General features: G+C 36.7%; 1 protein-coding gene across 5 annotated transcripts in view; it reads left to right on the top strand.

Annotated features, from left to right (window-relative positions):
- Positions 1–9,306, top strand: part of TDRD3 (tudor domain containing 3) — a 131,925-nt gene extending 122,619 nt beyond the window's left edge. For 3 of the 5 annotated variants that reach the window (XM_012749784.3, XM_012749790.2, XM_076009402.1), the window contains 2 exons: positions 3,541–3,666; positions 9,044–9,306. In XM_012749784.3, coding sequence (XP_012605238.1) covers positions 3,541–3,657 — 117 coding nt within the window. In that variant the 3' untranslated portion in view covers positions 3,658–3,666; positions 9,044–9,306. Of the gene's footprint in view, positions 1–3,037; positions 3,074–3,540; positions 3,667–9,043 lie in introns of those variants that run through there. The other 2 variants (XR_012922441.1, XR_012922440.1) reach the window with 2 other exon arrangements.
- The last annotated feature ends 3,460 nt before the right edge of the window (positions 9,307–12,766 follow it).

Below are 12,766 nucleotides of genomic sequence, written 5' to 3'. Positions count from 1 at the left end.
GATTAAGTAAACATGAACATGTAGCTAGAACAGAGGAATACCTAGTAAGTATTATCAGCAAATAGAGTCCCCCAAAAAAGTTCCTTAGAGAGTTTGGTCAGCAAAGGCAGAGGAAGAAATATCTAAAAAGAAAAAGGGGAAGGGTTCCAACCCAAACTTCCTGAATTTCAGAATTTTTTTCCAGCCTGCCCAAGAAGTTAGAGGAGTGAGAAGTTTCATTTGCCTAGCCCAGGTTCTCTCAACCTTAGAATGTCAGTGTTAGGCCTGGATGTCCTGTACATTGTACGATGTTAAGCAGCATCCTGGCCTCTACCCATCAGAAAAGTAATAGCTCACTGGAGGCATTGCCTAATGACCCCTGGGTGGCAAAAGCACTCCCAGTTTAGAACCACTGATGTAGCCCCTTCCTTAGAGTGTTGCCTCTCTTCATGTTACCGTTTGTGCAACAGAGAACCTGACTACTATTAAAGTGTGTTTCATACCCGCTAATGAAGTATATTATGTTCCAAGTGACCAATTTACAGTGAACTTTGATAGCCATAGCTTATTTATAAATAGGAAATATTTAAACAGTTTGTCTGCATTCTCACTCCAGATAATAATATGTATTAATACTAATGAGACTGAAGATGATATGAAGGAAAAATATAACTTGTCAGATGTGTTTATAGATGAAGTTATGTACTTCCTTTTTGCATTTTGTTTATTTTTTTCAAAATACCATTTCACGCTTGGTGTTACAATGAGTATTGCATTTTTATATCTTTTCATTAAGGAGCAATCAACTTGTAAATATTGGCATGAAAAGAGGGCTCATTTTGAATATTAGTTATCTAGTTTTTATAAACCAGATTTTATCTCATAACATAGCTGAGGTGAGCAAAAACCTGAATCCTGATAAAATGGTTCTAAATCTCAAAAGCTTAGGTGAAGATGACATTGTACTATTCCATTATATGAATATTGTTACAAATCTCATAAAGAATCTTGCATAAAAGTTGGAAAGAAAATGGCCCTGGTCTGGACTCTTCCTCTAATGAGATGTGTGATTTGTGACTTGGGAAGATCACCTGTCTTTGGTTTACAGATTCATCTGTTGAGGTTAGAACGGACTAGCTGCCTTCTAGGACTAGCCAGCTCTCATCTAGTATCAGATTTTTAAAAATATGTTTATGAACTATGAAATTAAAAAAAATTTTGAGTTTTAAATCTGTTACAGAGTACTGAGACTTAAAGGAAGAAGATAGGCTAGAAGAGGAACAAGGTATAAATTTCATTCAAAGATGACTCAAAATAAAGTGATCTATTAAATTGAGCTGTGTACTATGTAAAGTAGAGCGAGGTGCCCATTTAGTGCTAAAAATTATTAGTTATGGACTATAAGAAGTAGTTGTAGATAACCAGATTTGCCCTCAGCAGTGCTGCAGGAGGAATATTTAAAAGTTAAAAAAATACATACTGTGCCTTTGACAATACTGTAACTGTAAACCAAACTATCAGAATCTTTTTTTTTTTTGTCTTCCACTTTGTATAAAAAGATTGTTTAGACATTAAATAATATGAAAAATTTCATGGTCAGTCATCTCTATAAAACCATTTAATTGGCTCTGGTTGGTACAATCTGAGATTTTTAAACATGGTAGAGATAGATTTTCAAATAACAGTGTCATTTTTATTATATAAATCCAGCTTACTCAGAAAATGCAATGTCCTACCTCTGTATATGTTATTGATAAAGTACATGTTTTTAGATGTTCTCCAGCCAGGTCTGCAGCTGGGTGTGGAGAAAAATAACATTCTGTTCTAATTCCTGAAATAATTACTTCATCTCCTACAGTACCAAATATACTCTCATACTGATAGTTCAAATATTGTCATATGTCTTCAAATTAAATAGCTCCTTTTCAAATTTAGCTATATTTGACAATCATCATTCAGAACAGTGACCAGAATAAAAAATAACTCTCCTTTCCTGAATACATTTATATTTTTTCTTTCTGCATTTTATTAATAATTGCTTTGCTAAATTGTAGACATAATATCTGATGCTTCTAACCATTTTGAGATTGATTGTTAATCAAAGGGATATAGGGAAAGAAGTGCTCATCTGGAAGTTTATCTCTAAGAGGTATTTATTGACTTATACCAGATATATTGTCAGATTTCTCTCTTATTTCAGTGACGATAGGCCCCTCAGGATGATCATTAATTTTTAGCTATTGGCTTCTTTTATGTGAAGACTGAGACTTAAAAATTTATACAGCAGTGTTTGAATTCAAAACTCAAATTTGTCTTAGAAATATTAGAGCAAAGTCACGAAGCTTTCCCAGCCTTCTCTATTTTTTATATCAAGTAGAATTAATGGTTTTTTCTTAAGAATACTGTGGAGGATGTCTAATAATGAGAATTAGCATCTTTCTGTTTCCATTAGGTAAAATTGCAAGAGTTGGAACTGTACAAATTTAAAGAATAGAACTCAGTCTTTCACATACTTTCCTATGTTATTAGTAGGGTCAAAGGAAAGCAATCTTTTAGGAAAGAAGATTCAAAGATACAGTGGGGAGGAGGAAAAATAGGATTAATTTTCAAAATCATGGAAATTATTGTGCTCTGATAATTCCGTTGGAATTTAAACTCTTAGTGAAATAAGTACTCTTTCATAAAACTATGGAAAACAGAGAGCTGATTTTTTCCGTCTCTAATAGGGTACATATTTCATACCTGCATTAATTCAAAAACACTATAATAACAGGGTGGCAGCACTCAGTAAGAAACCAGTGTGGCTTTGGCTACATTTCCTTGCTTCTAAGTCTTATTCAAATATTATAATTAACTATATTCTTTCTGCTGTTTAATCTGCTTATCCTAATTTTCTCATGCTATTCCTAGAGCTGGTAGATCTACTCCTTCAGTAAGAAAGCAAAGGAAAATAAAATAGTTGAGTCTCACTGTGGCGATCTATCTTGCATGAAACTTTCTTTATATATAAATTGTATCCTCCCCCCATTTCCAATCCATTATTTTTTCCTGTCTCTAGATGTCAGGTTCTTAAAGATGTTGGAGATTTCATCAGGTGAGGACAGACAGCTGGTGAACATTGTCTGGCTCTTCAGCCCCTTTTCCATACCCTTCCAAAACCCCTTTCCATGTTAAATACTTAGATATATTTAAAAGCCAAACATTCAAGAAAATTGTTATTGTAATGCTTGCTTTTCTCTGTTTTCACCACATTGTATCAAGTCATGTAATGAGATCATCATGCTATTATTTGGAAATAGTTTCCTTTTCTAGAATTAAATTTGATTCGGATCCTACCACTATAAATTACATTCTTCTGTTACCAAGGACCAAAAGAGTTTTAACAATGTCCCTGCCTTTTTTCTTTCCCCTCTCCCTTGTCTCCCTCACTTGTAAAAGTTGACAGATGTGAATCCCAGGGGAGCTTAAGAGGGTATATTAAAATGGGGACCGTAAAGTATATTTAACTTAGGAAACATGGAGCTGTTTTGAACATGTAAAATCACTGCTCTTTGCAAATAGGAGGAAGAAGGCACCTACGACCAAACTCTGGAGTTCCGTAGAGGAGGTGATGGCCAGCCACGAAGATCCACTCGGCCAACCCAGCAGTTTTACCAGCCTCCCCGGGCTCGAAACTAGTATGAAAAGGTAAAGTTGACATTGTGAAGTGGTTTCCATATAAAGAAAGGTGCAATTCATGTTAAATATGTACGTCTAATTACTGATACTTTATAATAATATACATAGAAAAAAACAATTCTTTAAAACTACTTTTAATTATAAAGTATTTCAGATTATACTATAGTTACACACTACTTTTCCATCAGACCTTTCCTCACAAATGCTATTCCTAATCCAGTTTCTTTTTTTTTTTTTTTTTGAGTCTCACTCTTGCTGCCCAGGCTAGATTTACTGTCGTATCAGCTTAGCTCACAGGAACCTCAAACTCCTGGGCTGAAGTGATCCTCCTGCCTCAACTTCCCGAGTAGCTGGGACTACAAGCATGCATCACCATGCCCAGCTAATTTTATTTATATATATATGTATATATATATATATATATGATGTGTATATATATATATATACCATATATATATATATATATATTTTTTTTTTAGTTGTCCAGTTAATTTTTTCTTTCTTTCTTTTTTTCTTTTTTTTTTCAGTAGAGACGAGGTCTCACTCTTGCTCAGGCTTGTCTCGAACTCCTGAGCTCAAACAATCCACCCACCTCTCCCTCCCACAATGCTAGGATTACAGGGGTGAGCCACCATGCCTAGCCCCCTGTTTTCTCTATACCTACTCTCTTCTTCTGTTGGAAATGATGACAATCTGTGAAATGACTATAAGTTTAAAAGCAGAAAGGAGGTGAAAGAAAACAAGGGACTAGATAATCACCAACCTGGATAATTTTTTTTGTTATTTAATTAATTTGAATTCATTTTAAGAAAGAGGAAATGTTTCATCTTAAGGAATTGGGTGAAGACAACATGATTACTTATAGAAATGTATTAATAATTTTTGAGCCATATGCTATCAGTCTAGAAGCCTTCATCTTTAAGTTTTATGAAGAATAGCTGTATGAAAATCGTCAATAGGAAGGAAGAGAAATATATAACAAAAAAATCAGAAAATTATGGGACCAATCTAAGGCATTTCTGCTGGAAAACAAAGACCCTATTTCTTAATAAGTTAAATTATACCAGAGCTTTTGAACATTTAAAAATAAATCAGTTTTCCCATGACAGCTTTTAGTATGTATTACCCTAAAAGACTATTTTGGACTTAATTGTATCTTTTTTCTCAGTCTCTGCTTCTCAGTAGCAATACCACTGAGAATTTTTTAGCAATTGTTCTCAATTCCTAATTTCAGCTATTCATTCTGCTAAGGCTATTATATCCACATTGTATTTTTTCCCCTGCTAAGTGACTCTCTGTTTTTCAAACCAGTAGTGGCTATTGAGCCCTTGAAACAGGGCTAGTCTGAATTGAGATGTGGTGTAAGAGAAAACTACATACCAAATTTCAAAGACTTAGAAAAAAAGGTAACATATCTCATTAATAATTTTATGTTGATTATATGTTGAAATGATATTTTGAACATATTGAGTTAAAATATTATAATTAATGTCACCTATTTTTATTTTTTAATGCGGCTATTAGAAAAATAAAAATTACATATGTGTCTCATGATATTTCTGATATTCTGATAGCACTGTCCTAGAACCTTATATTTCTTCTAACTTTCCCAGATATCCTTTTATTAGTTAAAAGTTAGTTCTGGCATGCTAAGTGAAGAAAATTTTTCATGCTTTCTAACCCTCAGCTTCTTTTGTGATAGCCTGCCTAGAGTGGAAGCCTAATGCTAATTGATTTCTGAATTACTAGAGCAGCCAACTGAGCAACTTTTTCCTTTTATCATTGGCTTTTCTCTGTGCCTAACATAAGGTCATCAAGTAAACAGTCATGACCTGCTGTCCATAGTAACACAAAAGAGCTACTTCTTGATTCTGAGCATTTTTCTTGTAGAACTGGTTCTTGGATTAGTGCCCATGAATATTTTTAAGCAGAATCCAAGTATATGTAAGGAATTCAGCAACTTTGCACTATACAAGATTGAACATACACCTTTTAAAATAAGCTGAGAATTAAATTGCTTGTAAAAGAGAATGAAAACTGAGCATTCCCTCTTAGCTTTCCAAGGTCTTTAAATTGCTTAAAACAAGGTTTTAAAATGAGGCCAAAGGTTGTCAGCTCCCTTATTGCTCTAGGCCAGTGGTTGTCTGATAGTGGATTGCAGGACTCTAGGTTTCTTCAGGGTAGCCTCTGGGGCTGTTGAAAGTAAGAAGGATCTAGGCAAGGCTAAAAGTCAATTTTATATATTAGAGGTCCCGGGAAATTTTTCTTGGAAACAAGAGTAATACCCTTAAAAATAAATTGTAAACCATAGCCCTGATGTAACTGTAGCTTATCCAGTGCAAACAGTTCCAAATCAACTGAAACATCACAGCAGTTTTCTGTGTTCCCTGAATTAGAACTTAAATCCTAAAAAAATGCTTGCTGTGGATTGTACTGACATGGGAAATATGTAATGCAGAAATTTTGGATTTGTGACATTCATAAGAAAATTAATTTTGAGGGACAGTGCCATCATAGTATCATTTGAAAACCTTTCACTACAAGAATCACCCTAAAAAATAAATAAGATGTGATCTTGGTTGGAGAAGACTATTACTTATTTTAACATTTTAATTCAGAAGCATATTATAAAAGACTATGAGCTGGAATGAAATAAATAGCTCTTTGAGATACTATCTTTGAAAGGAAGTTTCAACAATAGTAAGAATTATAGTTTTTGCTCATTACACAGTATATAATTTTCTTATTTTTTGTTTCATTTCTGGTTTTCATTAACTTAAACATCTAAAAATAATGTATACATTGTATTGTATACATTGTAATGTATACATTGTAACCAAGCATTTGACTTCCAGCAAATATAAGCATGAATTCTAAAATATGCTGAAATTTTTCTAAGGCTCTGTTATCTAAAATTCTTTAAAATAATGAGAAATCCTTAAGGAACTTGCTCTTCTTACTTTTAAAAAATACAATTTTATGGTCATAATTTTTCTTTTTATGTTTTGGGTATTTTGCTAAATGATGAATGATACATAGCTGTTCAGTAACTGTTTATTGAATCAATATTTTTTTATAAAGTTTTAGATATGTATCACATTCTTTGATTATTTTAAAAAGTTTTTTTCAAGGTCTCCACACACCCCCTTCCTCCTACACACATATATTTCCCCACTGTGGAAAGAGAATTGGATTCCACTTGAGCCTGGAACTAAAGACAACATCACTGACTAACAAAGCAACAGATACCTAGGAGTTGAGGCTGAGTGAAAGGAGGAGGTCTCAAGGAGCAATGTGGGAAACATGCCCAAGTCTGGGGAAATTTAGTGACAAGTCGGAGATGAGACTTAAGCCCCAAACTCCAAACTTCCTGGACACTGTCATAATTGTTACAGACAACTTGGAAATCTGAGCAGATACGGAATAGAGAAATTATACAGTTCTTTAGTCAGTGAAATTGACCAAAACTTTGTGCATTTCAAGAGATTTCTGATGTGACTGGAGTCATAGGAATTGGATACCAATTAATAGGATCAGCCCATAGAAATGAATTTTAAACTCCACATTCATGGTACGTTGGCGTCCTCTGTGAAGACATTGTAAAGGCAGAGGAAAACTTAAAAGGGGGAAGAAGCAGGCCGGGCGCAGTGGCTCACGCCTGTAATCCTAGCTCTCTGGGAGGCCGAGGCGGGCGGATTGCTCGAGGTCAGGAGTTCGAAACCAGCCTGAGCAAGAGCGAGACCCCGTCTCTACTATAAATAGGAATTAATTGGCCAACTAATATATATATACAAAAAATTAGCTGGGCATGGTGGCGAATGCCTGTAGTCCCAGCTACTTGGGAGGCTGAGGCAGGAGGATTGCTTGAGCCAGGAGTTTGAGGTTGCTGTGAGCTAGACTGATGCCACAGCACTCACTCTAGCCTGGGCAATAAAGTGAGACTCTGTCTCAAAAAAAAAAAAAAAAAAGGGGGGGGGGGAAGAAGCAAAGTCTATAGCAAGCAGCTCTCAGTGGCAACAACAGAGTGCATGAACCAAAACAGTAGGTGTTAAAAATATTTATTCGTGGTGACAGAATAGTATGGCTTCAGATACACTGAGAATTTGATATGTTATTATCATGAACTTCTGAATCAGAGAGTGATGTGATCAAAATTAAGCTTAGCAAATACTGCTTTTGGGTGTAGGATGGATTACAGGATCAGAAGGGAAAGAATCTAAGAAGCTATTACATTGGCCCACTCAAAGAGTGGTTAGAGTTGCATGTATTGCTGTGAAAAGAGAGGGGGCAGACCTGTGTTGGAAGTTTGTAAGACAAATCAGCAAGAAGCTTCTGAGTACTACAGAGGTCAAGGCTCAGCATGGAAAACACTTCACTTTGAACTTCATTCTGGTATCTTATTTATTTGATGAAAGAATGGTCTTCAGAGTTTCACATATTAGCCAGAATTGAAACTATAGCTAAGCGTAGACTACTACGTAAGTACTGTGATTTTGTTATTTTTAAAGGTCCAGTTTTTAACACCATTTTTAACTAGTAAAAGATGTATTTTTAAGTGTTCAATTTTTTTTTTTTTTTGGCAATCTGGTCCAGCATTCCTTTGCAAAATTTTTTAAGTTAAGATTAGGAAAATGATCACTATAAATTTAGCTGTTACAGAACCTGTAATGCTAGCAGGATAGGCATCATGTGAGGATAACAGTATTTATTTTCTAAGCAGGAGACTGTTTACTTTGGAAGACTTATGAGCTGTTTGTATGCAGCCGTGGGGACTCCACTAGTCCCTGCCAAAGCACTCTGTCATGCACGAAGCTAAAATAGTACTAGAACAAACAAGTCTTCTCTCACCATTTATCTCACCTCTTTCTGTTGTCACCACCCAAAGTGGTTTCAACTAGAAAGGTACCTAACAATGGTATGGAGCAGGCAGGAGGAGGTGACAGATGAAAGCAGGTTACCTGTATAAACTAACTCAATTCAGAGGTGTGCACTAGAGGAAGTGGAGGCGGCTAGGATAGGGATAGAAGTGGCCCATTGGCAGACTGCATCTTTTTGAGGTCATCAACTGTGAAAAGCTATTCAGTTAATCCAGATTCCTGAAATCAACATGCTAACAATAAAGGGTCTGACAGGGTCAGAGATGTACTTTAACAATTACTAAAAGAAAAAATTATTTTTTAAAATTTTGCTTTTTTCTTTACCTATTGCTATATAGAGATTAAGTATACAAATTAACAGTGTTCAGTTTATTCTACTTATAGTCTATTGATATTTCTATAAACACTTCACATTCACAGGTAAGTTTTAGCAGAAGTGTATCTTGACAAAGTATGGGAAAGTTAATTTAAGGGTTGTTTCATTTTTCTTCCTTTTTTTAAAAAAATAGAATCTTTGTGAAGAAAGGAACTGTTGACTGAAATATCCTGGTCAAAACCTGTTGAAAGACTTTCTACTCTTCCTTCAGAATAAGAAGCAGCCACAGTGGATATTAGTTTATGAAGAAAGAAAAAGCAGATTTTAGGGTGGAAAAAAGGTTCAACACACACAAAGAATGGAAAAAAATACTGAATTAAATAAGGCAAATACCTTTTACAAATGAAAGGAAGAATTTTTTTCTTCTGCCATAAATAAAACCATTGTGCTATTATATTTAGTGTTTTACTGTCTGTTTTATTTACCTGATGTTATCTTTCTTGTTCATTTGGTATTAACCCCCATTCTAATTGCCTTCTATGGAATAGCAATTATAGCACACTGAAGCCTCCTTCTACAGTTATGGCATAAACTGACTTAGCTTGCTACATTTCTTACAAAAACAACCTGAAGCCAAATAGCAGTTCTTAGTATGGTAATACCTGCTAAATATAACAGCAAAAAGTAGTTAAAACTTGAATATGTTGTTTATAGCACTCTAGTAGCTTTTTCAAATGTAACTGAATTCAAAAAATAGGAATTTCCTTCCTTATAAAATGTACAGTGGATCTTTCAGGATGCCTCCAGTTGCATGTAACTGAAAACCCATCTTAAACCAGCTTAAACATTAAAGGAAATGCACTGGCTCACATCACTGACAGAAGTGCAGTAGGTTTCAGGGTTGGTGTAATTCAGTGACTCAAGGATGTCATGAAAGACTGATTCTTTGCATCTCTCAATTCTGCTTTTTCTGGAATCAGCTTCATTCTGTATCAGGCTGCCCCATATGGCCACAAGTTAGCTAACAACTCCCAGAGCTACTAAGTGCAGGGGTGGAGTTGGGGCTGCTTTCAGAAGGGCACAGAGAAGAGAACAAAAAAGCTTGTCTCCTTAGGCCACATTTACCTGTTTTGTGCTACTTTTCTACTATGAACCAGTAACCCTAGCAGGGTCTGTAGATTATTTTAGGCCTGATCTACATGCCCTAGCATTAGAAGGAGGAATGGTCAGTGGGGGTGGATTGGAGACAGGGTATGCATCCAAAAGTCAGATTACTGCCAAGAGGAGAGGGAGAAAGTGTTAGTGAAGCAACCAGAATATTTATTACAGTGAACGAACTGTCTGAGCTATAACCTCTTTACTTAATGGACAGTCTTCTTCCAGTCTCTGTCCCATGAAGCCAGAAGTGAACAATTAAAAAAGAAAGAATGAGAATAAGGAAGCGAGAGAGTGAGTGAGGGAGGGAGGGATGAAAAAGAAAACATTTGGGGCAAAATAATAAAATGTACTTTGCAGAAGAGGTCCTTAGGCATTCTCTTGGGGGCTATTAACTTTTAGTTTTCTTTATTATCCCACAGTTGATAGTAGAATGTTTTGGTTTTTTGTTTGTTTTTGTTTTTACCCTTACTTGCATCATAATCAACTAGAAGTGGGGTGGGTCTGGGCATTGCTATTTTTAGAAGATCTTTGAATGATGCTAATGTGTGTCCTAGGTTGAAAACCAGAGGAAGGCCCTTGGTAGTTTTGATGAGTTTGACAGCTGATAAGTCAATAAGGGAAGAGCCAGAAGAACCTTAAAGAAACTGAATACTAAGGGTGCAAGTGAGGCTAGCCATCTGTTCTACTAAATGCACTGACGCGCTAACTACTGTGAGATGCCTAAAGCCGTCCCCAAAGCAAGTACCAAATTTGTCCATTATTTTGGCCAAAGGAATCTCATTCATTCTCTCTCTTTCTCCTCCTTTCTTTTCCTCCCTCCCTCCATCCCTCCCTTTCTTTTTAATTGTGTACTTTTGGCTTCATAGGACCACGAGTGTAGAAAGACTGTCTTGTCCTGTTGAATGAAGAGAGTTGCTTACTTGATCTTCCAGGCTGAGGCCATAATGACAGCAGCCCAGCCTCATGCAGTTCTCTCCTGTCTCATAGGCCTTTCTTTGTGACTCTCAGCTACACATCAGGGGCTAGCCCATGCCTATTTTAGCTGACTGCAAGGAATAAACATGGAAGGATCAAAGAAGGAAGACACAACCAACAATGGTAAGAGTTATGTTTCCACAGCGACTATGCCAGAGTGGCCATCAGTCTTGCCAGCACTGACCCTTTGGCACACACAGGAAAACCAAATTCAGTTGGCGTGTGAGCAAGTTTGAGTGTCAGTGCATGGCCTGGAGAACCGTCACTAGGCCCTGCCTGTTGTCCCCTTCTGGAGTGGGTAGATATAGTTATGCTGTTTTTCAGAAGTAAAAAGTATGCTGGGATGTCTGTCATTCTCCCCCATCTCACATTCCAGTAACACTTCTTGAGATAAAATACTGAAGATAAAAATATTCCTTAAGACAATATGTTTGCATAAAGAAAAAGACAAGTCCACAGATACCAAAAACGGTTCTATGTAAATAGGAAAGAGAATAGGGCTAGCTCAAATTCTTTGTAAACTATGGAAGGGAAACCTTAAGTTTTTTGTCATGTAGTTTATATACGACGGGAAGGAGAAAGTTCAGTTAAGAGGAATAGGTGGACCCACATACTGGAGGCTGTTCGGCGGCAGGGAACTCCTGGCAGACAGCCATGGTGGCAGTGCCAGCCTGGCCTTGGGAGAGACGATGGGCCGCGTGGGATCCAGCACTAGGAGAAATGCAGCTTGTCTGGAACCAAGGCAGATTCACCTCAAGGTGGGCCCGGCTTCAGGGGCAGGCTTGGCAGGGTCTCCCTCAGAGCTCAATCCCCTAGGTTCCCTTTCTTTTGCCTGTTTTGTCAGCCAGTATGGAGTGAGGGCCTGGCACATTCCTTAAAATAGGGTCACAATCAACTGCTTAGTCAAAGAGGCTTGTGAAAGGGATAATTGGGCCACCATTCTAGAAGAAAAGCTAATTAATGCTCCAGCATTTCAAAATCTGAGGAATGGTAAGGTTGATAAACAGATGCATTCGGCGGATATCTATTTTCTTCTCAGCCTTTGAGAACAGGCATGAAACACACTGGTAGCACAGTCCCTGCTATTAAACACTTGGCATTCTCCTGGGCTAGAGAAACACGGAGTAAAACTAGGGTTGTTATTTGTAGAATTGCAGGCTTAAAAAGGTGCTTGTTATAAATATTAGATTTATAAGATTCTATAAATCTAATTCTGCTTACAAGAGGGTGAAACTGCTTCACCTGACAGAGCCCAGTGGGTGCCAGGAACCCAGCAGTGACAGAGGAAATGGAAAGTTAAATTAAGGAGTATCAAACAAAGGAAAGGGCTCTTACAGAAACACCTGAAAACAAGAGAGGAGACTTTCAGATCCCACTTTCTAAAAGAGGACTCCCAACCCTACCCCAGGATGTGGAGATCTTAGTGGTTGAACCTCTTAAGAGAGCTCTTCTGAGTTTTAATTCATTGAGGGTGGTCTCTGGACTAACGTGGATTTTTCTAGCATCCTGGTGGCTCCTTTCTCAATAATTTTTCTTGCCCTCTTTCTAAATAACACAAAGTTTCTTTTACGATGATGGGTAGACCAAAAATGTAGGTCAACATCTGAAAATATTGCTTTCTAGTATTGTCAGGTACACATCACATAATCCAGGGTAATGAACATTACAACTTGAGAAAATTATATAACATCATATTCAGTTTCACACTGGGATGCCTCATTGAAGGAATATACTGATTCAATTTAGAGACTGCTGGTGCCCACCTCAATGAGATAGTTATAAA

The sequence above is a fragment of the Microcebus murinus genome, chromosome 13 (genome assembly GCF_040939455.1).
Source record: "Microcebus murinus isolate Inina chromosome 13, M.murinus_Inina_mat1.0, whole genome shotgun sequence".
Taxonomy (NCBI): Eukaryota; Metazoa; Chordata; class Mammalia; order Primates; family Cheirogaleidae; genus Microcebus; species Microcebus murinus.
This window is presented reverse-complemented; position numbering and strand designations above follow the sequence as displayed.